At 37.2% G+C, this 24,927-nt stretch overlaps 1 protein-coding gene across 3 annotated transcripts in view; it reads right to left on the bottom strand.

The window, feature by feature from the left end:
* Positions 1 to 4,841: 4,841 nt before the first annotated feature.
* The window catches only part of ATAD2B (ATPase family AAA domain containing 2B), a 79,494-nt gene continuing 59,408 nt past the window's right edge, over positions 4,842 to 24,927 (bottom strand). For 2 of the 3 annotated variants that reach the window (XM_075750505.1, XM_075750506.1), the window contains exons 25-28: positions 12,630 to 13,325; positions 10,886 to 11,013; positions 9,597 to 9,725; positions 4,842 to 8,235 (exon numbers count right to left, since the gene is read on the bottom strand). In XM_075750505.1, the coding sequence (XP_075606620.1) occupies positions 8,194 to 8,235; positions 9,597 to 9,725; positions 10,886 to 11,013; positions 12,630 to 13,325 (995 nt within the window). In that variant the 3' untranslated portion in view covers positions 4,842 to 8,193. The remainder of the gene's footprint in view (positions 8,236 to 9,596; positions 9,726 to 10,885; positions 11,014 to 12,629; positions 13,326 to 24,927) is intronic. The other variant, XM_075750507.1, reaches the window with a different exon arrangement.

The following is a 24,927-nucleotide window of genomic DNA, read 5'->3' as shown; positions in this document are numbered from 1 at the left end:
GCTTATCTGCAAGCTGCCCGTTTATGTTCTGGAACATATAAACGCCACACACAGCTTTTCCAGGGAAAATGAAGAGTGGAAATGTGGCGGGGAGTGCTTGGGAGTGGCTCACATGCCCGTTTTCTGTTTGGCAAGAGGTATCCTATGGGGATTAAGACGTCCAGACTGCATACTACCCGAGAGGACATTGGACCTTCCCTAGCAGGTCAGGGTTTTCCAATACAGGAGGTAACTGAACATTCAGGCGTCTCCAGAAAGGCCAGAAGTCTCTGCCCTGCTCACATTCATTTTTAATAACACATGGGTATTTCCAAAAGAGTGCTGATAACGTGACAGTTAGCAAAAGGGCAAGTGAAATGACTGGGTAATTACGGGGCATTCACCTGACATCAATCCCAAGTAAAAATGGAAAGACGGTATCTAACGAAACTGGTCATGAATCAAAGAGATAAGAATAAATACGATGATTTTCTAGAAAATCGGCTGTATCACACAAACCCGATCGTGTTCACTGACAGGATTACACATTTGACTGATAAGGTAATAGATTTTCAACAGCATGTGACAAAATACTTCAACTTTCTCACTGTACAGTATTCAGACAGCAAATATTAAACAGGCTAAGAATAGGCAGATTAATTGAGGAATATCTAATCTATTCGAGTAATTCTCAATTTGGTATTATCAGAGTATTTCTAATGGGCGATCCTCTTCTTCCAGAGTTCTTGAAGGAAAATACAGACATAAATCACCAAAAACCTGTGGAAACAGAGATTAGCAGAGCAGGAGCTAATGAGGACCCAACAAGTCCTACGTACCGTGCTGGCTCCTCTGGCTGGCTGGGACCACTAACACAAAACTTCTTTTAATAAAGCTAAGCGGGACCTCAGAGAGGTGGGAACGAGGAAGGCTGACTTTCGGGATGGAGAACGGCATCAGGAAAAGCTGCAAGTCTGAGAAGAGTCAAGCAACAAGAGCTCCCAGCCCAATTTCATGGCATAAAAGGACTAAATTGATCTTTGGATGTGTAAAAAGGGGAACAGTGTGTAGGAATCAGTGATTTTTAGCTTTATATATGGCACTGGTGGGACCAATGCTGGAGCATCACATCAATTTCCTCTGTGAACAAATGTTTTAGAAGATGTTGAAAAATTGACCTACTGCAGAAAAGAGCCACCAAATTGACTTAAAGGCTGGAGAAAATGCAGTGAAAGCCATAAAGGGCTCATTCTGCTCAGCAAAAAGAAGACTGAGAGGCTACTTGATCACAGTGCATTAGTATCTTTTTTTTTGGGGGGGGGGGGGGGGGCGCGGGGTGCGGGGCAGGGCAGAATCTATATATGAAAAGTCTAGAACATAAAGATAAGACAAGCAGCAGTGCCTGGAAGTAGAAGCCGGACCAAAACAAGTGAGGAATAAGACATACGTTTCTATCGGTGAGCTTAACCACTTGATGAAAAGCTTGAAGAGTGGGTAGATGTACAAACTCTGCAGATCAAGACTAGGTGCCTTTCTTGCAAAGACTGCTAAGCCATACAGAAGTTAGTGGAACCTGCACATGCATGTGATTAAATCATACGTGCATCAGATTCAACAAACCAGTGTTTTCTGCTGACATTATTTTCCGTGAATAACCCCAAATTTTTGTGACAAATTGCTAAACATTTAAATCATCATTAGGTGTCAGCTCATTCCCATTTCCAAATTTATTCTCATGTATTGAAAAGATTAACACTGTAAAATTTATGCTCAGCTTGTGCTTTTGTGGCTGTCTCTGAATCTTGTGAAAAGGAAGCTTTTTATTTTTACAAAAAAAAACTTTCTGCCTTCTGGCCATGCTTTAAATTTTAGAGCAAGACTGAGGCACACTAACCCCAATATAAAGGCTAGACATTAATTTTAAACCAGTTACATTTCCAGTGCTTCATGAAAATGTAGTCTTACATGCTTATAATTCCAATACTTAAAATGTCTACACAAAACCGTAATTTATTACTAAACTGATATTAATAGTCTCACACAACATGTGACTATTCAAGTTTCCTTTATCTCACTAAACCTTTTGTAATGTCACAGAGAATGCTGTGGGCATCACTTCAAAATTCACTGCAGAATTGTTTCATGAGACACCTAAAACAGATGGGCAGTTTGTCCTTGCCTCTCACCAAAACCAGGTATCGCTGCTTTTCCAGGTAGCCTCCACATACAGAAGGGATCCTACGAGATATAACCAACTCAGCAAGGGAACGCAAGACCTTTACGACAGAACTAGAGCTGGCGTTTTGGAGATAACAAATAGTTCTTCAACTAAAACAACATTATTTTCTTTTCCCTCTACAGCACAAAGAGTCCATTTCTTAGCAAATTAATTTAGTCCAAATTTAACATATTTTCTAGGATGCATTAATCTTCTGTATTTTGATCTCTGCTTTACTTCCTTTGCTGAATAAATACTTCAAAGAGCGCCCTTCTGAAACTTCCCCAGGTCTTTCCTTCCACCCAATCTCAAGTCCCAAAGCTGACAGGTCATTCAGTCTTCTACAGACTCCTACTTCCCAACAGTCAACCATCTCTGGGTTATAGCACAATTCGTATTTTACATTGACGCAAAGGGGTTTTCATCACAACGTAATTCATCTCCACAAAAACCAAGATGACAAATGGTGTGAGCATTCCCAGCAGCCATCCAGTCTCGACGACCCGGACGTTTCTCCCCCGTACTCTGCCAAATTTCTCATTGCCGAGAGACAGAAGTAAACAGAACAAAACACAGAGAGGAGTCTGCCACAGGAGAACCGACTCAACTTCTGCAATATGCCAACGCATCCCAAGTGCCTGACACGCAAAGCCTGAATGACAACCTCCTCTGCTCTCAATCTGTCCCACTCCCGGAACTCAATGTGAGGAGCCTTCTAACACCGCTTAACTCGAGAATACCTTCTGCACCTGAAACTTGAAAGCAGCTTTATTCCAGATCAGCATCCACGTATCAGCAAACCTTAATGGCCACCTCATTCCACCAAAAGTGGTGAATCCATTTTCAATCTCAGCAGCTTATTGTATTTTTAAAGGAAAAGGGGTTTCTCTACTATTAAAGAAAGGCTCTATCTAGCATAACTCAAATGCATTCCTAAAATAAATGGCATTTAGTAGTAGTCACAGCCATTTACTGTCAGTGGGTTCAACTGAAATATACTCCCTATGCAAATAATCACACCATAAAAAAATTACTCACCTAGAAATGGAATGAGGCTGAATTAATTAATGTTAAAGTTTATAATCCCTCATTTTAACATAATAGTTGCATGACCACAAGTGATGCATAAAAGGCAGAGAAAAAAAAATGAAGTGTTTGGCTTCATTAATCAGTTTACTGATTTAGCTTGCAGAATTTATTCACCTGCAGTGCTAGCTTAACCATATATTACAAGTCCAAATCCAAATCCTACCTGAGATACTGAACAAAAGATCTCATTTTTAATTTATTTAAATAAATTATCTGAGGGGCTTAAAGGAGGAAGCAACACTGCAAATTTAAGGAAATACAGGAAATTGCAGTTCAAAACTACATTCAAGGCAGAAATGAACCGCAGAAGGAAGCAGTGTTAAGCCGTGAACACTTGACAAATGAGTGTTGCACAAGCTTTTACTACGGCTTTATTAACAACACGAGACGCAATCCAACTATTCCTCACTAATTCATGTTTTTGAAGCACCAAAGTTCACCAAGTATTTTTACAAGAATCCTCTTGTCAATGCTCAAATAAAGCAGTTTTGTCCCTTCTGACTGATCATTTTTACAGCCACTGTCAGAAATCAGACCTGAAACTATTCTGTGAACGTGGCCATCACCACTCCTGAAAGATGGAAAAGACAGACAAGACCTCATACCCTACATTCTTTATTCACAGACTGCAAACCCCTTAAGATGGTGTCATTCAGATCAAAACAACACATCTGACCATGCTGATACAAAATGAGCCCAGGCTCTGACTGATCAACTACTTCATTATATTTATATAAAGGATATTATATTTTATATCCAATTGTGCTTTCAAAGCCTCATATAAAAGTGGAATTGGAGTCAAAGAAATAAGTTACTACTACCCTCTTCCTCAACTGGCTGTTTGCCCAGGAGCCCTATGGTTGAAGGGGCACAGAAAGGGAAAGAGGAAAACAAGCAGGTGCGTTCTATGTCCTACATCTCAAGAGAGGCCATAACAGATCTACAGAACACCTCCTCATACTCCGTTCCACATTATATACATCACATGCAGTTTGTTAGCTCCAGATAAATTGCCAACCAGTAAGATGTAGGTTGATTCTCATCTGGTAATTCATACATTAGGAGAGCAAGCTTCTAGAGGTAATTTGGGGGGGGAACTAAAGGAATTCCTAGATATATTAGAAGTTCATCTTCAAACAAACCAAACCCCACACATAAAAAGTAACAACTTTGATAAATAGAAAGAAAAGAGTGTTTCCTTAAAAACCCTCTAATGAGAAACTCTGGTATTACTTGGATGCTGATGTACTATAAGCAGTCGTGGGTGGTACCCTGCAACTGAACATAAAACATTTTTTAAGCACAGAGTATAACTTCGTAACAATTACATTATTCACTCGCCGATGTGCAATGCTAATTTCACTTCTTCAGTCAAAATTAAAAATGGAAGTTTTTTCTTTAATGGACAGACACTGAAAGCAAAAGTTATGGATTAAACCACTCAAAGTAACTAAACAGCAAGATCCCACAGTAAAACATCTGAACTGCGAAATCAAGGAGGTCTGGTAAGAAGAAGACTGAAATCAGCTAGGAAGCAGCATTTCTTTTAAATACATTTTTGAAGAAGCTAAAGCTGTGTTTTCTTGTCATCTTTATTCAAGTATTTCACAGCAGTTATATTACAAATTACAGTAAAATGTTCAAAATTTCCAGAAGTTCAAAAAATTAAATAACTTACTTCAAACTAACGTAAAATGAAGTCAAAATGCAAAACATCAATTTAAACACAGTTCTGAATAAAACTATAGAATCCAAAATATACCATAGTTGATGAAGGAAGTCTACTTAATCCACAAAGTAGACACACGTTAATGAAACCAAACAGGACTCTCCAATGTCTAAATAACCCAATGTACAAGATACAAAAGATGCAAGTACAAGCCCAAATTCAAGCTTATGTTGTGATTAAAAAAATAAAAACAAAAACAAAATAGATGACTATCAGCTGCAGGACCTGCCATTCAGGAGTCTGAAGGAAAAACCAGAGCTGACTCACCAACTTAAAAAAAAAAAAAGGAAGACAAGATATTACAAAAAACAGTAATCCTATAAATACATTGGCATATAAGGAAATCAAGTAACAATACAGAGGACACAAAACAAAACAAAAAAATTAATCACAGGTGAGATTCAAGCTTGCAAATACAATTAACTCCATGGCCATCAACTTCACCCAAGAGCCACTTTATTATCTCCAAGACAGCCCCACCAACCCCCCCAGAGAAACCTCCTTCCTTCTGGCCGGCCACATTTCATTGACCCCAGCACAAGGACTCACACAGGAGTTTATTTGCAATTTTCACAACAAGAAACAAGGAAGAGAGGTCAATTTGTACAAACTCTTGCCAGTGCTATGTGGCAAAAAAAAAAAAAAAAAAAATTAAAAACATACAAAGAGTAAACAAGTTTAGACCACATGGATAGATTAACAGCTGTTATAACTCTATAACCACCAGACATCTGTAAAGGAAAACAAAAACTGAAGTGTGGTTATTTGGGCTAGGAAGGCGAGTATATCATTTTAGGTAAGCTGTCCACTAGAACATCTGATATCAGCTACTTTTCTCTAAAACAACATGGCAGCTCCTCAATTAGTAAAGTTGCCTCTTACAATTTTTCCCAATCAACAACTGACAGTAAAAATTTTCCTTTAGAAACCTGACCTTTTAGAACCATTTTTAATGCCAGGCATTAGCTCAAACTTGTTTTTCACTCTCACTGGTGACTAAAATTCTCAACTGTTTTAATACATATAAATTTATTATCTTCTTAAAAATGTATGCAGTTTTATCTTCCACAAGTGCTGCTGTTACTTGAACAAAAACTTACTTTGAGTAAGGGAAACTGGAATAAATATTTTTAAAAAATTCTGCAGCAAGAACCTGAGACTTGCAAAAAACCCTTTTATCAGAAACTTGCTACAAAAAATCTGCTACATTTTATTTAATCAAATCTTAAAGTTTGTAACAATTTCCATCAAAATACAAAATGCTGTTAATGTACCAGACACAAAAATATCTCAAACAGGTATGATGCTAATAAATACTAAACGAAACATGGAAAAAAATCCCATAATCAAATCTGAGATCAAAGAATCTCATTTAAAATGTGTTTTCTGCTTGTTTTTGTTGTATTTAATCGCACTTTCCCACCTAAAAAATACAGTGTTTCTGCATGGGTTGCATTTAGAAGGTGTAACTAGACATATGTGAATGCTTAAAACCTTTTTCTGCCATTAGCTATAAAGAAAACCAGTGGCATTCAGGGGAGAAAAAGACCTAAGACAGAATTATGTTTAACCACAATGTACAAAGCACTTTGGATTACTGCAGTAGCCCAAGGCCCATGTTTTGCTTCTCTGCAGCGCTACACTACTACTAGCCGTAGAGGTGGAGACAAGTACCTTAGCTTCAGTTTGCAAATGGGAGCAGAGTGATTACAGTCCTCCATAAACACTGTTGGTTACTGAAATACAAAAAGCTGAGGTAGCTCAGTATCTCTGCAGTAGTCCAAGACTGTTTTCTCTAATTAAAAACTAATCACACTGTGTTGCATATTTCTGGAAAGACACTTCCGCAGCTACGTAGGGACAGTCACATTGAATGAGTAACGATAGTAACACCAGCCAACTTCTCTAAAACCACTTTCCACGTAGGTTTGAAATAAATCAGCCCAGGTAAGGTTTTAATACTGAGCTTTGTGATAAAACATGTTTTTCTTGAAACTGCCTAGACTGTTCTCTCCAGTTTGCAGAAAGGAAAGGTTCTGAACTACACAATTCAGACCCAGAGAACTGTGGTCCGAATAGATCGATTCAAAAAGCTGTCCTCCGATCCCCCACACTAACAATGCTCTGCACGGACCAAGTTGTGAAGCCTAGTTTAAGGTTTATTTTCAAGTGAGCTTGGGCTCCAGGACTTTGACCGACTATAGTTTCTTACCTGCACTGCACAGTCCAGGCTGTATTACAAACATGGAACTTCAGAAAGAAACCTGCCAGTATTAAACTTGGTTTTCTTAAAGAACTCAAAATGGAAAACAAAGACATGGTGGGAAAATGCTTCATTTTTAGCAACACAGAAGAGTTTCACTGTGTAACTTGTTTCTAAAACAAATATATACCAATGAAAAAGAAATTTCACCATTTTGGTAAAGTATGTGGCTTTTTCAGTGTGTCTTAGTTTAGTTCTGTAGAGCAAGACAGGCATTATAGAACCATAATACTGGTTGCCATCCAATGAAGAGAATACAAATCATCCTTTTGGAGATCTTCATTCTGAAGACAGCTTTCTAACATTGCCATTTGCTATAATCCAAACCAATTGATTAGCCTTATCTTTCTCAATTGACTAAAAGGCACATTAAAGGCAGTTCTAGAGAGCCTCATCTTCAAATTACTGTACATCCAGTTACTCAAGATTCCTACCACAATGCATCATTGCCTTCTTTAGAACAGATTTTTTTTGTCCATTACCCCAGAGAAGAGAATAATTGGGAAAAAAAATTAAAAAAGGTTGCCTGTTTAAAAATATTCAACTTAGATCTGCTCTTTCCAGTTCACTTGTATGTGTTGGTCTCCACTTTGTCTGAAGTTTCCCCAAAGATAATGCATGTAGAGTGAACAAGAGCAGAAATGAGAACAGTTTCTGTAGCACCAAAAATCTCCAAGCTGTGGCATTGTATTCTTTATTTATATCAGATACAACTATATGAAGTTCTGTTTGGTTCTTGTAGGCTGGTTGGTTTCAGGTACCTGAGACAATAGCACCAAATTCAACAGAAAGAAAAAGAGAGAGCACTTAAGACCAAGGCTCTGCACATACTTGGTGCAAATGGAAACTGAATGGCTCAGAGGACTGCTCTCCCATGAGCAGTTTGAGAGGATAAACCCACCCATCTTGACGAGTTCACAGGAATGTTTCAAACACATGAACTGTTCTTTCCATCTCCTGCAAGAGACACAGAGCATCAATTATATATTAGTATACAGAGACAGAAACAAAGTTACCTTACATAGTTGTATTTAGTGGGCTTTTTTTAAATCTAAACAAATAATTAATAAAACAGGTATTTCTGTTTATTAGCTGCTATCTGCTAGCAAAATATCGTAAAAGAAGTATTAATGCAGAAAAGTGCTCCACTATGATGGTCCATGAGAAAACCCAAGTGTATTAAGGGTCACTTACATAATTAATGTCCTCAATATGTATTAAGGAAGCATCGCAATGACACACTGCATGAATTCAAGTCTTACTGCACACTTACGCAATTGGTGAATCAGCTGTAAACATATCTGCACAGTGTGGAGCATCACAGTAAAGATCAGTCTCTACATACTCCTGCTGAATAAATGTCTTTTTAATCTACCTAACATTTGGCACAGACTTTCAACATATTTTTAGGTGAAGATGGCAGAGGAATAGCATGAAAATGTTTTGAAAAGTATTTTGCAGAACTCTATAATATCCCATGCTAAGGCCTTTCCAGGTTTTGTTGTAAAATATTCATGGAGAAAAACATTTAGTGTTCAGCGATCCAACTGGAAACTAGCAATGGTTGTCCTTTTTTTCAGCAGGGTTGGGTATCAGTTGATTCAGCAGGCTGATCCAAAGCCCCCTCCAGCTAGAACAATGATGTTGCAGGGAACGCATGGCCAGAGTTATGATCAGCCTACACCAATGGTGAAACCACCAACTCACTGTTGATGCAGACAGGAGGCCTTTGACAGCAAACATTTCAGAGGCAAAGGATGACAGCAAAGCAAACTGGCTTACATCACGCTGCACTGTACTTTCCCAAGGGTATACTTACTGATTCAGAGAAAGTCTGCAAACTTTCAAGGTCTTGTATGAAAGCAACAATCAGTAAACTGCATGGAGCACAGGTACGTAATTTTTTGGGGCCTAGTTATGCAAATGCAAGTAAGGGCAACCACACCAATGTTGGCTCAGTGTGCCTATAGTCTCTTTACATGCACTGTTACTCATACCACAAATGTGGAAACTGCTTCTAATCCATTTTTACTCTGCTAGTAAGTGCTTCTCCAGGTTGCTGTATTCTCTCCTCTTTTTCCTCCACTCTTTTAGGTTAAATTCTTAATCCTTTTCTGAGGAAAGTATTAGAAACAACCTGGTTTTTAAGACATTACTACACTAAACGTTTTTCTGTTTACAGATACCTTCTCAAAGTCTATGTAAAGCTTTTGTCTGCTAGTACGAGAATAAATTGATAGATTAACTTGAAATTAAGTTCTTGAAAAGCCAGTCTCGCAAAATTCAGATAAAGAATAAAAGAAACTGTACAACATCACCTCTATAAGTTGTGATTTGTCATAGTCTCTACGATGTCTGTAGATGCACTGACTGAGGAGCGAATACAATCTCTCAAGTTGGTCAACGGTCAGGTTGTCACTTTTCTTAACCACCAAATCAAGCAGTTTCTGTTGGAACAATGGAAGGTAAAGTTAAGAGGGTTTCTTTAATCACTTTTTAAAATTTTTTTAAGGACAAATCAGAAATGCAATCTCCTTCTGAAGCCCTATTTTGGAGGGACGCATACACATAAAACATCTGGCTATCAGTAAGGCCACTGCTTCCATGTAGATCCAAAAGGACTCAATGTCTCTTTTCAATTCTCCGCTTATACCCACACTTTTTTTTCCTGTCCCAGATTTTATACTCAGTACAACTGGGACAATGTTTGTTTTGTTTGAATGATACTTCATCCTATTACATCTTGGTCAATAATTATGACAAAGCAAACCATAAAAACTGCCTTGATAGCTAAAGCAGACATTTTGAAGAACTTGCATTAGCACGAAATTGTAAGGAGGACCAAATGGAAACACATTTGGAATTTCACAAATGTTGAAAAAATGCTGCAATGAAAGAAGGGGGAGAAAACACATGTAAAACTGCTCATAAACAAAATATGAAAGTGTGTATTTTACATAGTAAAATACTAGCAGATAGTAAATTTTAAGAATTTATTTCCTCTTATAACACTTTTATTGTTTCCAAAGTGATTATCATCTGTACTCCACAGCAAGTGGGACCTAAATTTCATAGTAGGTCAAGCTAGTTTCTACAACAGAAGACAGCAAATGTTATTGTAACTTTGCTTAAAAGGAGACAAAACTGAAAGAAAATTAACTAGCAGGGGTTCAGTCTATGACGCCAAAACACCAGCACAAATTCCAATTTGTTTTCCAATCCACTAACAGTTCTTTCCACCAAGTATACGTACACGGGAAGGGAAAAGATGATGTTAACTCCTAATTACTAGGCACCCAACAGTTACTCAGTAACTGGCATCTCCAATTAACACATAAGAGTACTTGCAAAACCTGCAATTAAAATAGTGGACTGCTGTGCCATTACTGGATTTCTAAAGGTGGTAATGATGGGACAGTAAGGATTCAGTAGTTTTATTAACTTTTCATCCAAAAAACACTGATCGACAAATCATCTTCTAAAGTTACTGCTGCCATAATATTTGTTTGCAGTTAAAAATAAAGGAAACGTGACTTCACAAAGAGGAAAGAAGGATTTTTCATGGGCAGTTTCATTAACATTTCAACTCATTTTTCAGTTCCATTACCTTTAGTCTGTCATGGTCAACAACTACAGAGGGTAAGGGATCCGGTGCTTCCTCTGGGACCTGCTCCAAACTTGCGGGCTTTGACTGTTCCACAGTAACTTTTCGTATTTTCCTGCTTTTGAATATACCTGTAATTTGAAAAACAATGACAGTCTCTCAAAATTAACAGCTTGTTTCTTCACGTCAGTTTGATTTTACTTGGTTCGTTTGTTAGGTTTTTTTGAACCAAGCAAGCACAATGGTAGCAGTCCACATTATTCATCAGCTTTGCAGAATTCTGAATGTTTATAGGTGCACAAAACAACAGTTCCGAAAACACACCTGAAAGTGGTCATCTTTAAAACTGAACTCCAAAGTTCCAATAGAAAATGTAATATCACAGAAAGAGTTTTTCCATTATATCATTTCTACTTAGCAACATCAAATTATACAGCTTCTAAGTGAAGTTCAGATACTAAGCTAACACTCCAAGTCTTTCTGCCTAAGTGAATCAAATCCTCATTTTTCTCTCTAAAGCATCCCATGTCTTCATTCCCACAGTAATTCTAACATCTGCTCTACACCTGAAACTTCATGCTTTCGTGACACATTTGTGTTTTCTTCCACCTCTGTATTAAAGCTGCCGTCCAATTCTGTTGTGGAGAGCAACATATTTTTACAACTCCTGATTCTCTCCCTACACTCATTCACTGTTTTTCTCCTCCTCAGCTATTCAAAATGCCTTTTTTTCTGAGGACTCCCTGTTATTGCAACCATCCTTCATGTATACAAAATTCAACTACTAAATTTAGAAATGTAAAGGCTCCTAACATACATCATACTCTTCTGATATTCTTAGGACCTTTCTTCTACTATTCTCCTTACCCTTAGAGAAAATATGTATGTACAAACACAGTCAACATGTATATAGTGATATTCTCATAATTCAGATCTCTCATTAAAGCTCATTTACTTTGTAAATCTCAGCGCTAACTTTTGAAGTTAACATTTCATTCTTTTAGATAATTCTGAAAAGCTAATTAAAAAGCCAATCATACATAAGGCTTTTATTTCTCTTCCCTGAGGAAACTATGTCTCTTGTCTTCAAAGGACATGGTCCCTTCTTTTGTGCACCACCCGGATTTCCCTTCTCCTTCTCTTATCTTTTTGCTGCACTGTTACCGTGTTGACTAACTCCAAAGCCAGATACCTTCTCCATTAGATAAACAACAGTTTATCTGGCTTTTTGCTCTGAGTTAAACTGCTTTAACTTTTGCTATGAGCAAATGTTTTTGAAGGAATACATTCTGGATTTCTATGGTCTTTCATCCAATGTCAAATGATATTTTTGTCAAATCTCTAACAAAATAAGACAAAGCATATCATATAGATGAACAGATCATATAGACCAGATAAAACATATAGACCAAAACATAGATCACATATTTATCTGCACTGATAATATTTTTTAAATCTTTAATTATGGTTTAAATTTTATCTCAGTATTTACAGTATTTCCCACAAAGCCTGTATACTGTAAGGATGGAAATACACTTACTTGCCTAAGATAACATTACAGCAAGAGTGGACTTCTAATTTATCTATGTGGAATTAAATGTTGTAAGCATACTAAAGTTTCAAATAAATAGACAGCGGTTCCTAAAATTTTATTATATAATAGTCATTGTAACATAAGATATTAAAAATATACACATATTAACTTGGACACTAAGATTAGGACAGAAGCATTGAAATTGAGCTATACCTTCTTTATCTGCTTCAGCATCTTTAGTTTCAATGTCTGTGCTCTGTAGTGTTTTTTCATTATTGCTGCAATGTGGTAACTCAGCTTTCACTAGATCAGCTCCTTGACTTTCACTGGAAGCTTCCATTTTCTCCTTTGGCTGATCTTCAGATGAAGATTTTTGCTTGTTACTAGACCCATCGCTGTTGTCACTGGACGAAACAGCATCAACAGATTCCATTTTACCATTATGACATGCAGGAACAGGTATACCCTCTGAGCTGTGTACCGATGTCTCTCCATTCACACAGTCCCTTTTCAATGAAGAGGCCTTCCTTAATTCCTTTTCAGCACTCAGGGTAACACTATCAGTTATTAACAGAGATTCATTTGAGCTCTCTTCTTCTGTGGATGCAAAATTGTTTTCCTTTCCTGATGTCCCATTGTTAAGCCTCTGCTCTGCATCTATATCCATAATATCACAAGAGGATTCATCATTTGTCATAGAGAGATCTCCTGTTTCCTCTCCGTTCTCCTCAATGCAGTCAGTGCTGATCTCTAACTCTCCATTTTCCAGCAATTTACTGTCCTCTCCGTGATTTTCATCATCAGCAAACTTTGCATCATCTTCATCTTTCTTTAAATTATTGACTTTCCTCTTCTTAATAATGCCTTTGCCCCACTGTGAGCGCCGTCTTGATTTTCTCCTCATTCGAACTGAATTATAATGAAAAAAAAAAAAAAAGAAAGAAACTTTTAGATGCACAGGTACCCCTCAGTAAACAGTCTAGGATAGTAGAATAGGCTGTAGTGTGTGAGGCAATCAAATGTGTTCACATTTCAAGGAAAAAGCAAGCTGTCTGTGGATTTCAATGTGAGCAAATTACAGATACAAAAGACTTTAGAAGTATAAGGATTGAACACTCAGTCATGTAAAAAATTCCTGCTGCAAACCATGGAAACAAGGAAGACTTGCCAGCCTTTCCTACTTAATGTTTTTTATAGATACCCGTTTGTAGGTAAAACACTAAAAGAAAACAGCTAAGCAATGATGTAGAACTCAGTCATTCTTAGTTGGGTAATGCAGACTCTGAAGACAGTTATTCCCATTTTCCCTCTACAAGAACCTCAGCGATTTGAAATCATTACACAATGAAACAAATGCAAGTGCAATCCATGGGTTCAGAAAATAGTTGAGGTTGGAAGGGACACCAGGAAGTCTCTAGTCCAACTTACTACTCAAAACAGGATCAGCTATGACGGCAGACCAGGTTGCTCAGGGCTTTATCCAGCCATGTACTGAAAACCTCCATGGGCATCCAGTACCAACACATAATTGCCATAACAGTGAAAAGGCTATTTGCCCTATATCCAGTCAGCACCTCACATTTCAATTTACGTCCATTATAAATTCAAAGACATCTTCACTGTTTAAATCAGCTACATCTCCTCAATCTTCCATTCATTCCCACCCCTGTACTCAAGTTCACTGCAATGACAAAATGCGGTTTTAAAAAACGAGGATCTTTGTTTTAGACCTGGACCATTTTAGCAACCTTGTCTACAGCAAGACCTCACAAACATCTGTATTTGTGCAATGAGTTTGTAAGCAGAAAGGGAATCTTAGCTCCTTAAACTGGCCTCAGCACCAGTGCCATCCCCCCATATCATGCAACTCAACTCGAAGCAACATGGGCACATGATTCTTTCTTCCTTACTTCTGCATTGTTACTTTTTCACTTTTCCTATTTTTATGTATTCTTTCTGTGCCTTATAAAAATCACATAATGAACTTTTTTCCAGAAAGAGCATTCTTTTTACTAACCTATTTGCAGTGAGGCATATATTTGCAGTATGATCAGTAAATACAGAAGACAGACCATTCAAACCTAATAGTCTTGTCAATGCCCTTTTCAAGAGCACTAATAAGACACAGCTCAAAAGACTAAGGAAAAGATTGGGAAAAATGGAAATTTCTACATTCGAATTCAAGTAATGATGCAGACTGCTCATATTTTTGCAAAACTGCTGAAGTTGTAGCCAAATGATTATAATTTAAAATCACAGCCAACAGAGATTAACAGATTTTCCTCCATTTTGAAATTAACTCCTGCGTTGAGCACCTCCATAATGTTCTTAATATTGGTAGGTTGCTTCGATTTATGGGATATTAAGTCCTAGATCTGTGTCTGGCAACCTCACACTGAGTTACAAAGATCAGTGTTTATTAAGTTGCTTGATGATACAAGCACTATGCAGGTACAAGCGTCAAAAATTAAATCAGAGAAGCACAGCTGTACTTCAGAATTTCCTTTCCATGAGTGGCATCTGTAAGCAGGTAGTTTATCCACTACTCTCATTTATAAATCTTAACCTTTTAGTTTTCAAAGCTATCTAAAGATAGTCACATTACAATAACAACACTGTCTCAGGTGGAGTGTATATCTATTGTTCCAAATAATCCTTACTAAGAACTGTAAGATTTGAGGGGAAAATCCCCTTTCTCCAGCTATTTTGTAGATTTGATAGCAGTTTCTCCAGACAGTTTTCACTGTTTTACTGATGACAAACTACAACCTGCTCACATCACTTTTCAGAAGCTCATGTCATCTTTCCCTAGATTGTGCAAGAGATTTTCATTAATAACAGAAGCAGCAAATCTGAAGCTAAACAGGGAGATATAAACTTACAGATAAAAAACTCCCCTATTAAGCAATGAGCTTAGCCTCAGGTCAGCTCCAAAGATGGGTAAATAAAACACAGAAGGGGGGTAAAAGTCTTTTAAAGGAAATTAAATATGTCCTAAAGTGCATAAATTAATAAGAAAGTTGACATTTTTAAAGATACACTGATTTTGTCTTTTTTTGGCTGACTTTGCTCTAAGAGTCAGATATAATGTCAAACATATTTGACATTTATTATATCAATGAATTGTACTTTAAATATGCCCATTTTACTAGTGCATCCCTTCTGTCCACCCTGTGAGCTCTGCCTGGGATAAGAACCCATAATTTGCATAAACACACAGGTACATTCCTAAAATCTCTGAGTGTGGGAGAAATCACATGAAAGTAAAATGAAATTAATCCTATATTACACATTTCATTAAATTTCCAGTCTTTCTAAATGACAGTCAGGAAGTCCAGGTGAACTCTCACTCTCATGCAGTAGTATTCAAACATATGTTGCTCACGTTGGTTTTTATTGTTGTTTTTAATTAGGAGAAAGCAACCACAAAAAGTGCCACAGATGATGTTCTCCCAGGAGTTCTGAGGTTTACACTGCATCAAAACCAGTAAACGCAGGAAATTTTTCAGCTACCTCATTAAAGTATGAACACAAAAGAGAGCTTTGGTTGAAACACTGCTATTATTATAAAACTGGTGTTATGTCACAGTATTAAAAAAAAAAAATGCTACCTCCATCCAACCCCTGAGACTTAGGAAAGAACAACAGCATTTGATCTCCAGATAGTGCAGAACATGCCCTCTTAATATTTAACAATATTTGTACTGACAAAAGCAGTATCTAGCTACTTTTGGTTTTCACCCACATTTAGTCAATAACAGTCAGTTAATGCTAGTTATCCCATCCCAGACTCTTCCTACCACTTCTTGTTTTAAGGCAGTACCACCATCACCTGAGCCACCCAGACCTGTAAACACCAACTTCAAAATTGTGATTCTTCTTGTCCCTATACTTCTACGAATTTACTTTTCCCCCCATCATTCAGATAAAAGCCTTCCTGCTTTCAACCCCTTCCATCCCAGCCACTGAAGTGTTGTCTCCTCAGGCTTTCATAAACCCACCTATATCCCTCATTTGAATTTATTTAACACAAAACTGCCTACATCATTTTCATGACCCCCGTGAGATCCTTAGTTCCCTACCTAATATATCTTTGAGCCCATTCACCAGTTTTTACCTTCCTGATCATATCAAAAGTAGACTTCTAGTCCTCACATTTACACCGCCCCTTCAGAACAATGCCTTTTTGTTTTCAACTAGGCTGTATCGTTCTGTGCAAGGGAATGTCTTTTGGGATAGGAGAAGAAAATTTTTGTTCCAGATCCTTAGCACCTGTAATACCGTTACACAGATTTTTCTTTTATACAGACAGCTGAGCCTCTAGGACAGTCAAAAGCTGAGCAAGGAACACAACATTTAAAAACAAAACCCACCAACAGTCTGTCTTTCTGTCCTGCCCACTTCCCCCAGTAAAGCTAAAGGAGTGGTACAAGTAGGAGGGGTGTTTCATGGAACAAGGAACCATGCAACCAAACGTTTAAGTCAACACCAGATTTCATCATCTAGATTGATTCTCTCTGTATTTACTGAAAAGAAAAAGGCATTACTGCGAGAACAACACAGACCTGAGAAGCTGTCATAGGAGGCTGGAAAAAGTAAAATTTATGTCTGAATCCTGCAAGACGGTTGAATATGATTCAAAAAGGAAGAAGGGTAAAATTGATGCAAAACTAAAGGGCTAATGGGCAGGAACTAATGGGTTAATGGTTTGCTGCTAAAAAATAAACTTAACCTGGAGTCTTCTCTCCTCTACCTTAACATTGATATAAGACTGTGAACTACCTAGAGTAGAATCCACACTTTTTATTTTATAGTCAGTATGATTCATGACACATTCAAGTTTTCAGTAAGTAACAGAATGGCATAGCTATTTACAGAAGAAAAACTCCTGAGTTAACTTTATTAAAAAAATTAGCAGCGTATATACAATTGCAAGTTAACGCATTAACACCTTTTCCATTATTCCTTTTAAAACTATTCATCTGAAATCTACCCACTGATACCCAGTCTTTTGGCAGCATTTGTGCCAGAAGCAGTAGAAATACTATTGTCAGAGGAATCCTGCTTTATAGAACTGAGTTTCTATAACTCAAACTATTATAATACCAATTATTCACACATGAATACATTCACTTGCCTTCTGAATTACTGAACTCTTCTCTCTATAATCTTCACATACCCTCTATAGATTTGCCAAGGGGATCCTCACTTCAGTTCTAGTTTCTTTTTTTTTTTTTTTTGTAAATTGTTATTCGGAGTTTTTAATGCAATAAATATCTGTTTGACCACGAGTCACACATAACATTTCACTTAGGTTCATGTGAGGTTGGTATCAAAACCAACCATTCCCCATTCTTCTTTTTTTGTTTCTAAGCTGCACAGTGTATGTGGACAGCATTTTTTAAAAGTGTGATGTAATACAATGTAATTAATCATTGAATACAAATTTACTCTACAGTTCGTTAAGCAGTCAGTGAGGTTTCTCAATTCTTCCATTCCTATGTTTAGACATTTTAAGAGTTGGTTGAAAGATCCCTAAACTTAAGGCAGACAACATTTCGCTCAGAGGTGGCCTCCTACAAATAAAAAAGAATTTCTGTACTTAACTTCAGCAGGACTAGTCCTCTAGGTACAAGTTAAGGAAAATTCTCTCCCACTGGCAGGTTCTGCCTTATGATTCTCAAGTCAGATAGCAGTGCACACCAACTCTGTCCCAAGCACGGTACAGTTCTTGGATATTAAACAACGGTGACTGTCAAAAAACCCAGAACAATACAAACAAAAAATCTAAATCCTTCCCATGTTCCTCAAGCACTTCTGCAAGATCTAGAGATAACTGTCACCTTTCTGTTTAATACAGTCTCAAGAAAACAGATCTCAAAAAGATGGGTGAATGGTAGAAAAGCTTCAAAGTTGAGTATACACTGCTGCTGCCCCACAAATCCAGCAGTACAGTGACAGAACTGCAGACTATATAAAGTTAACACTTGGAAAAGGAAGCAGATCTAATTAGAAGATTCAAAGATTGTCAATCATTAACAAGCAAGTCTGCTTGCCTTAATGTGGAGGAACTCTAATGAGAAGATGTAGCAAGCAGTCAAAGCAGATATGTTTCTCTTGAAATTTCTGTAGTTTGACTACTACAGTATATTGAGTGCAGTACAGTATTAGTGGAGGCTAACAAGTGCACTTTATGCTGCAGAAAAGACAACCCCTATATGCCGCTGCACCACTAGAAATTCCATCAGAGACTATGAATCCTCTGTCATTAAATGATAAAGCTCACATCCATCAAACAGTAGATTCTCTGTTGTTACTTTTATTTCATGAAGAATTCCTGGGGATTAAAATCCAAAGGAGATTCTCATGGAAAGCAAGATCACCATGGATCTAGATTTTGTGTCTGCAGTATCATCAAGAACCACTTGAAGCAATGCACGTGTTTCAAGTTTTTCTTCCATGATCAAAACCCTAAACTTCTATCTGATGTCTTGTGTGTAAAGTAACTCAAAGCCTTGAGAAAGCACTTATTACCAGCAATTTACGCTCTCTTATGCAGCATCCAGGATATCTATATATCTGCCACAGTAATTTAGCTGCTTCCAGTAGTTCCACATTCCTTACCAAGGGGCACTGAACAGTCCACCTGAAAGTCTCTGGAGTTTTTAGTCACAAAGTCCCAAACTGCAGTCAGAGATAAGCAGCAAGAAAGAACAGAGCATAGCTCCACAATGGCTTAAAAAGCAAAATGAGGTGCCAGCTTCCGCTAACAGACAAAGCCATTTCTCCCTCCAAAGCCAGCTATAGCATTTCCACTACCTCATTTGTGCCGGCACTACTGTTCCTGCAGTAAAACAGATAAGGGAACTAAATCTCTCTGAAACATTTTTTTTTTTTTTGGGGTAGTTTTCAACATCTTCAGTTCCCCAACTGAGCTTTCCAACTCATGAATGATGGTGCTGGCACACGGAAAATGGTGCGAATATGCAACCAGTGAAAAGGCAAGACAGCATCTTTAGTAGCAACCTGTAGCTTGACCAGCTTGAGGTAACTGTGAAACAAACCCCTAAAAGACATGTTGTTTTCTTCGCCTAGACGGAAGACAAGGCACAGACCTAGCAAATACATTTAAAAAATTGCATGCAACGACTTAACATATTTATGATCTTCATCAGCATATATAACAGTTTATGCTATGTAAACAAATACTTGAAGAACCTGGGCACTTCTACTCAACAAGGAGTCAATTTCCATAAGGAGATGAAATGTTTCAAAAAAAAAAATATTCTTGGCTGTAGTATCCCTAGCATTTTCTCTTCATAGACATCTGCTTTCCCCTGTCATCCCCCCTATAACACTCTCAAGTTCTTCCCAATATTTCTCACAAATTTCTCCCAGTATCTTCTGTTCCTCCCTACCTCAGCTGAACAGGACACAAGACACGCTACATCTGAGGTATGCATGCCATGCTTGGCCAATACAATGTTTTAACTCATCAGCCAATGCGGCCAGGCAGAACAGGTAACTACCATTTTCAATCTATCACCTTTTCCTTCAGTAGATGCGTACATTTATCCAGCTACCAATTTTCACAAAGTCTTTCAGCCCTCAACTCCTTGTCAAATCTGTCTGAACCCAGCTAAATGATTCAGAAGTTATTAGGGGAGCAGAGATGGACAGAGAGCACAGGTATTATTTTCTTGGGAAACCAAGCTAAAAATATAATTTACATGAAACCAGAGCAATTACGTTAGTAAAGTACATGACGTGACAGTCACATAGGAAAATTAAAGAGAAAAATGAAGTCAAAAGAGAAGGGACAATCAGATTAATATGTGGAGACCAGTTTTATACTTTCCACCACTATAGATCTACTAATTTTCCCTCTGCTCAGTAGCTTTGCATGACAGCAACTAGTACAGCTATTTACATTTTTGGTACATTCAGCTGGCTCTTAAGCTATGAACAACACCTGCTCTGCTGCAAAATAGCCATGAACAATGCAAGGTTCTCCTGCAACTTCACAAGCAGAGAAGAGGCTCCCACTCTCATTAAAATTACATTCAATAGCGTTTATAGCATTCATTTGTATCACATATCTGAAAGGCTCATGGCTGCTGGTTGGTTTCTGTGTCAAGGAGGCAAAATTAGAAAAAAAATAAAAACAAAACTAAAGACATGGATAATAAACACAAGAAAATCAACAACTTCTGCAGATAAAAACTTTACACCCAGTCTATAAACAATCCACAGTTTTCAAAGGGGAGGAAGGAGAAAGATAGATCTAAAAGGTCTGAGAACTGTTTTTTATTACATCACTTGCACATATTACACAGGGGAGGAAAAATTATTTTAGAAAAACTCATTAAAAAAACCCGTTTTCTAAAAAGTTTCTCTTTTTACCGTCTTTTTCCACCAGGAAAGGTGGTGATAATGCTTTCAGGAAAACCTTAAGAGAGGCTGAGCAATCTTGTATTATTGAGTTAGAAAGGAGATGAGAAACAAGAGAATATAAAGAAAGTCACTGATCAGATAAACTGTAGGACCCTCTTTGCCATATGTCAGAGAAAAAAAGACATTTGATTAATTCAAGAAGCAGGTATTTAATAGTGAAGAAAGAAAATTTCTTTGCCACTAGATATCACCAAGTCCAAAAGTTTGATAGGATCCCAAAAAAGAACAGGCAGTCAGGATTTATTAGAATTCCCACAAATTCACTAAATGGCATTTTAAATTAGAAGAATTACAAAGTCTATGGGGTTTAAAAGAACTGTTAACAAACTCAGAACCAGCTAAGCTGGTATTTCCTTCAAAGTCAGGCATGAAAAAAATAATTTTTACTTCTCAAATGTTTGCAACTTCCTTTTGAAGTATCTGGTTGCAGCCAGCATCAGATACAGGAGATCAAACTACTCTCATCCAGAATGCCAACTCCTACACTACCCAGAACAAAATGATAAAGAAACAAAGACAGACAGTTGTCTCAGCTCTGAGTAAAGATGTCCTGAAATTCCAGAAAATAATTTATAATGGTGTTTTTCAAATTACAGTACTTGCCTCTATCTCAAGAGAGAATTAATCCAAGTCAAATCCCTTTTCTGCAGAGCAGGAAGAGAAAAGAAAACAGTAGCAAGTGTAGGATTTGTAACAAAACATCAGCAGCTACCAGGATTTTAGTGTTAGCATCTGGATGACTGTTAATGTGTCAGTATCCAAATTCTGAATCCAAATTCAGAACTAGTCCAAAAGGCAGAAAATAGTTAAAATAATAAAAACTATATGGCATCTGCTCTGCCATGTCCTTTGATAAGGCATTACTGTAGTCATATGAATACTTGAAGCACAGCTATCACTGACACCACTGTATCAGAGAGGTCAAAGAGACTAAACAGACAAAAATCAGAGTGAGAATCAAATAGTTTCTGAAAAAATTATAAACAAAAGACTTTTCCTTTCTAAAAATCTTTTTTAAAAATACTCCTGCCAAAACAAAACCTCCTTTCCATTACAAAGCAAAACCTCATGGTTTTGCATGATAGCAAAGACTGCCATTTAGAAAACAAACAAGCAAAAAAAACCCCCACAAAAAGGTACACAAAGTATTATTTATTTAGGAACTACATTTTCTGCAGCAGTTTTTTTATATCCTTGCTTGATATCCCCACAGTTCTTTCTAGAGAGACCTCTACTCCAATTATTGGGAAAAGTTAGCAGTGTGTTTACTTCGTATTTCATAAAATGACTTTTATATACAACTTTTATTTTCAATACTTACATGCAATGTGACATATTTTAATTTTTTTATTTGCTCTAAATGCCATTTTTACAGCTACCATATTTATCACACAGCATAAAAGACATCTTCTCTATGAAGAAATCGTAAAATCTGCAGTCTATCAGTACAATATATTATTGTTAAATACTGCAAAAAAAGATAAGAATGTAAAATCAAATCTTCCCCATACAGTTTATTTCTATGTAAAACTAAAGGAAGCAACTGCAAGACAGTAAAATAATATGCAACATACTCCATCTACTGGCAAAATAGAGCAGTAGGACAAAGTTTTACTATACAGCATCCCAGTAGTTAAAAAGATGCTAATGTTGTATGCGCTAACCTGTACCTAAACCACTGCAGTGATTAATTTACCAGACACATCAAACTGCACATTGCTGGTAGTTTCCTCTTCCACACACACACAAACGAAGGAGAAATGAGACCCTTCTCATCGGTGCCCGATAACAAAAGGTAATGAGCACAGATTGAAATACAAGACATTCAATTCAAAATTAAGAAAAATAAATTATTATGAGTGGCCAAACACCAGAAGAGGTTCCCCAGGCACGTCACAGAGCCTCCATTCTTAGAGATAACCAAAACACAACTGGACGCAGCCTGGAGCAACCAGCTCTAAGTTAGACTAGATGACTTCCAGAGGTTCCTTCCAACCACAGCAATTTTGTGATTCTATGATCATACAACTACTTGTATCAGGCTTTCAATCTATGTCTCATTTAAGTTCCCAACAGAATACTTGCCCTTTTCTCAAAATACACAGTCAATATGGAAATATTTTAAACTATCTGTGACAGAACTCTCCCAAACAGATTTTCAGCAACTTCTAGTAATGCAATACTTTTAAAACTTATCTATACTGTGATATACCATCCACCACCAGTGTTCCTTCAACAAGCGAAATGGAACTTGCAGATAAAATCTAACCCAGGAACACGTATCACCATGTCTTCAAATAGAACAACTATTTTGTACCATACTTCCGATAGCCCATCTGGTTTAATTAAAAAAAAAAAAATCTAAAATACATCAGAAAAATAAATCACAAAATAATAGGTAACTAAAAAGCTAAATAAAGTTTCATACAAAATACATAATCTCAGAAAACAAACCAACACATGATAAACTAACTCTCGTTCTCTATTGTGCTAGCCCTGAACAGTAAACAGGGCTTTAACCTGGAGAAGGCTGCTGCAGTGTCTGTAGTCCGCTCTGTTTGTAAAGCAGATGCTTGACAATAATTTCCTTTAGGGTTCTCAAGTGTTTCATCTGAACTGACCTTTTTTGCAGCTATTTTCTAAACTACTGCAAACAAAGCTCCTAAAAAATTTAATCAGGAATATCTAAGGGAAGAAAATTAATTGACTTCAAATAGCAGAAAAAAATGGAAGATTTTCAGAATTATTAATTGGTAAGTACAGTTTTTAATCCTGTGTAATTAAAATACATAAATCTTTGTCCTTGTTACTCTGCTTGCATAATACATTTTAGTCTTTAAAAAAAATCTTAGTTCTTGGCCGTAAAAAAATTTCTACTCTACCTCTAAAATCATCTCTGTTCAGAAATCCCTTCTATAAACTTGTTTCTTCCATTTATACAATCACAATCCACCATATAGTTTGCTGCTATATGAGCTCCCTACAATCGACTCATTTCTGCTCTCACTTTACTCCAGGTCCTTCCTCCAAAAACCCTTCTAAGACTGTTTCTCTTCCTAGTTTCTAGTCTCTCCTGAACTTACCACATCAATCTTTAAGTGTGCCCATGTACTACTTGAATCACTTCTGCAGACTTCTGATTGCTCATCAATTCCTGGTTCTGTCCCTTGATTACAAGGTGCATCACATCCCTCATGGACTAGCTGCCTTTCCCAGACTCAGCCTTAAAAGGCAGGTTTTCATTTGATCATAGTCCCAAACAACACTAAGCCTCAAATTTTCTTGCCTTCCAACCTAAATTACCAAAATACTAGCAGGAACAGTGCCTTAACACTAACTTCTGTTTTGTTTACACACAGAAATGCTGGCAGTTTCCTTCAGTCAATGGCTCTAGTTTTCAAACGACTGCCACTGCATCCACAACATCAGATGGAGAAGAGAGCAGAGGTACCAGAGCTGCTTTTTATACAAGTCACCAGTAATGGCTCTCTCTCTTCCCAAGAGACGTCCGACTTGGAGGTCTATAAACCCTACCGTCTGCCACACAGCATGCAGAGCCCGGAAAGTGCTCTGTACATCAGCCAGAGTGAGAATCTCCTTCCTGGATTTCATCAGAAACTAAAAAAAAAAACCCCGAAAATTGAGAATCCTTTCCCTCCTCTCTGTTTTTGCACAAGCTGCCAAATGAATAAAGAACAGCTTGGATCCACATCATCAATTTATTATGTATCAATTTATTCAAGCCATAACTCTGTACAATTGACTTTAATTCCTTTAACGGAAGAAATTACAGCTTCAGGAAATAAAACCATACACCTCTAATTAATTAAACTATTTGACATCAACACTATCATTCATATATAAACAATGTTCATCTCTGGGCAGTTATCACCATGCTTAGAAAACTCTTTCTCATCAAGGAAAAGCACCACGAAGGAGAGCACAAAGAGCAATGAAAATCTGTCAGCTCCAATCTAGCAGCTTACCTATTAAGCAATAATTGATAATGCTATTAATAATGTATTAATAATGGAGTCCACATTTTCAGCAGGAAAGC

The sequence above is a fragment of the Balearica regulorum genome, chromosome 3 (assembly GCF_011004875.1).
Source record: "Balearica regulorum gibbericeps isolate bBalReg1 chromosome 3, bBalReg1.pri, whole genome shotgun sequence".
In the NCBI taxonomy this organism is placed as follows: domain Eukaryota; kingdom Metazoa; phylum Chordata; class Aves; order Gruiformes; family Gruidae; genus Balearica; species Balearica regulorum.
Note: the sequence above shows the minus strand (reverse complement) of the source record. Positions and strands in the feature narration are given on the sequence as shown.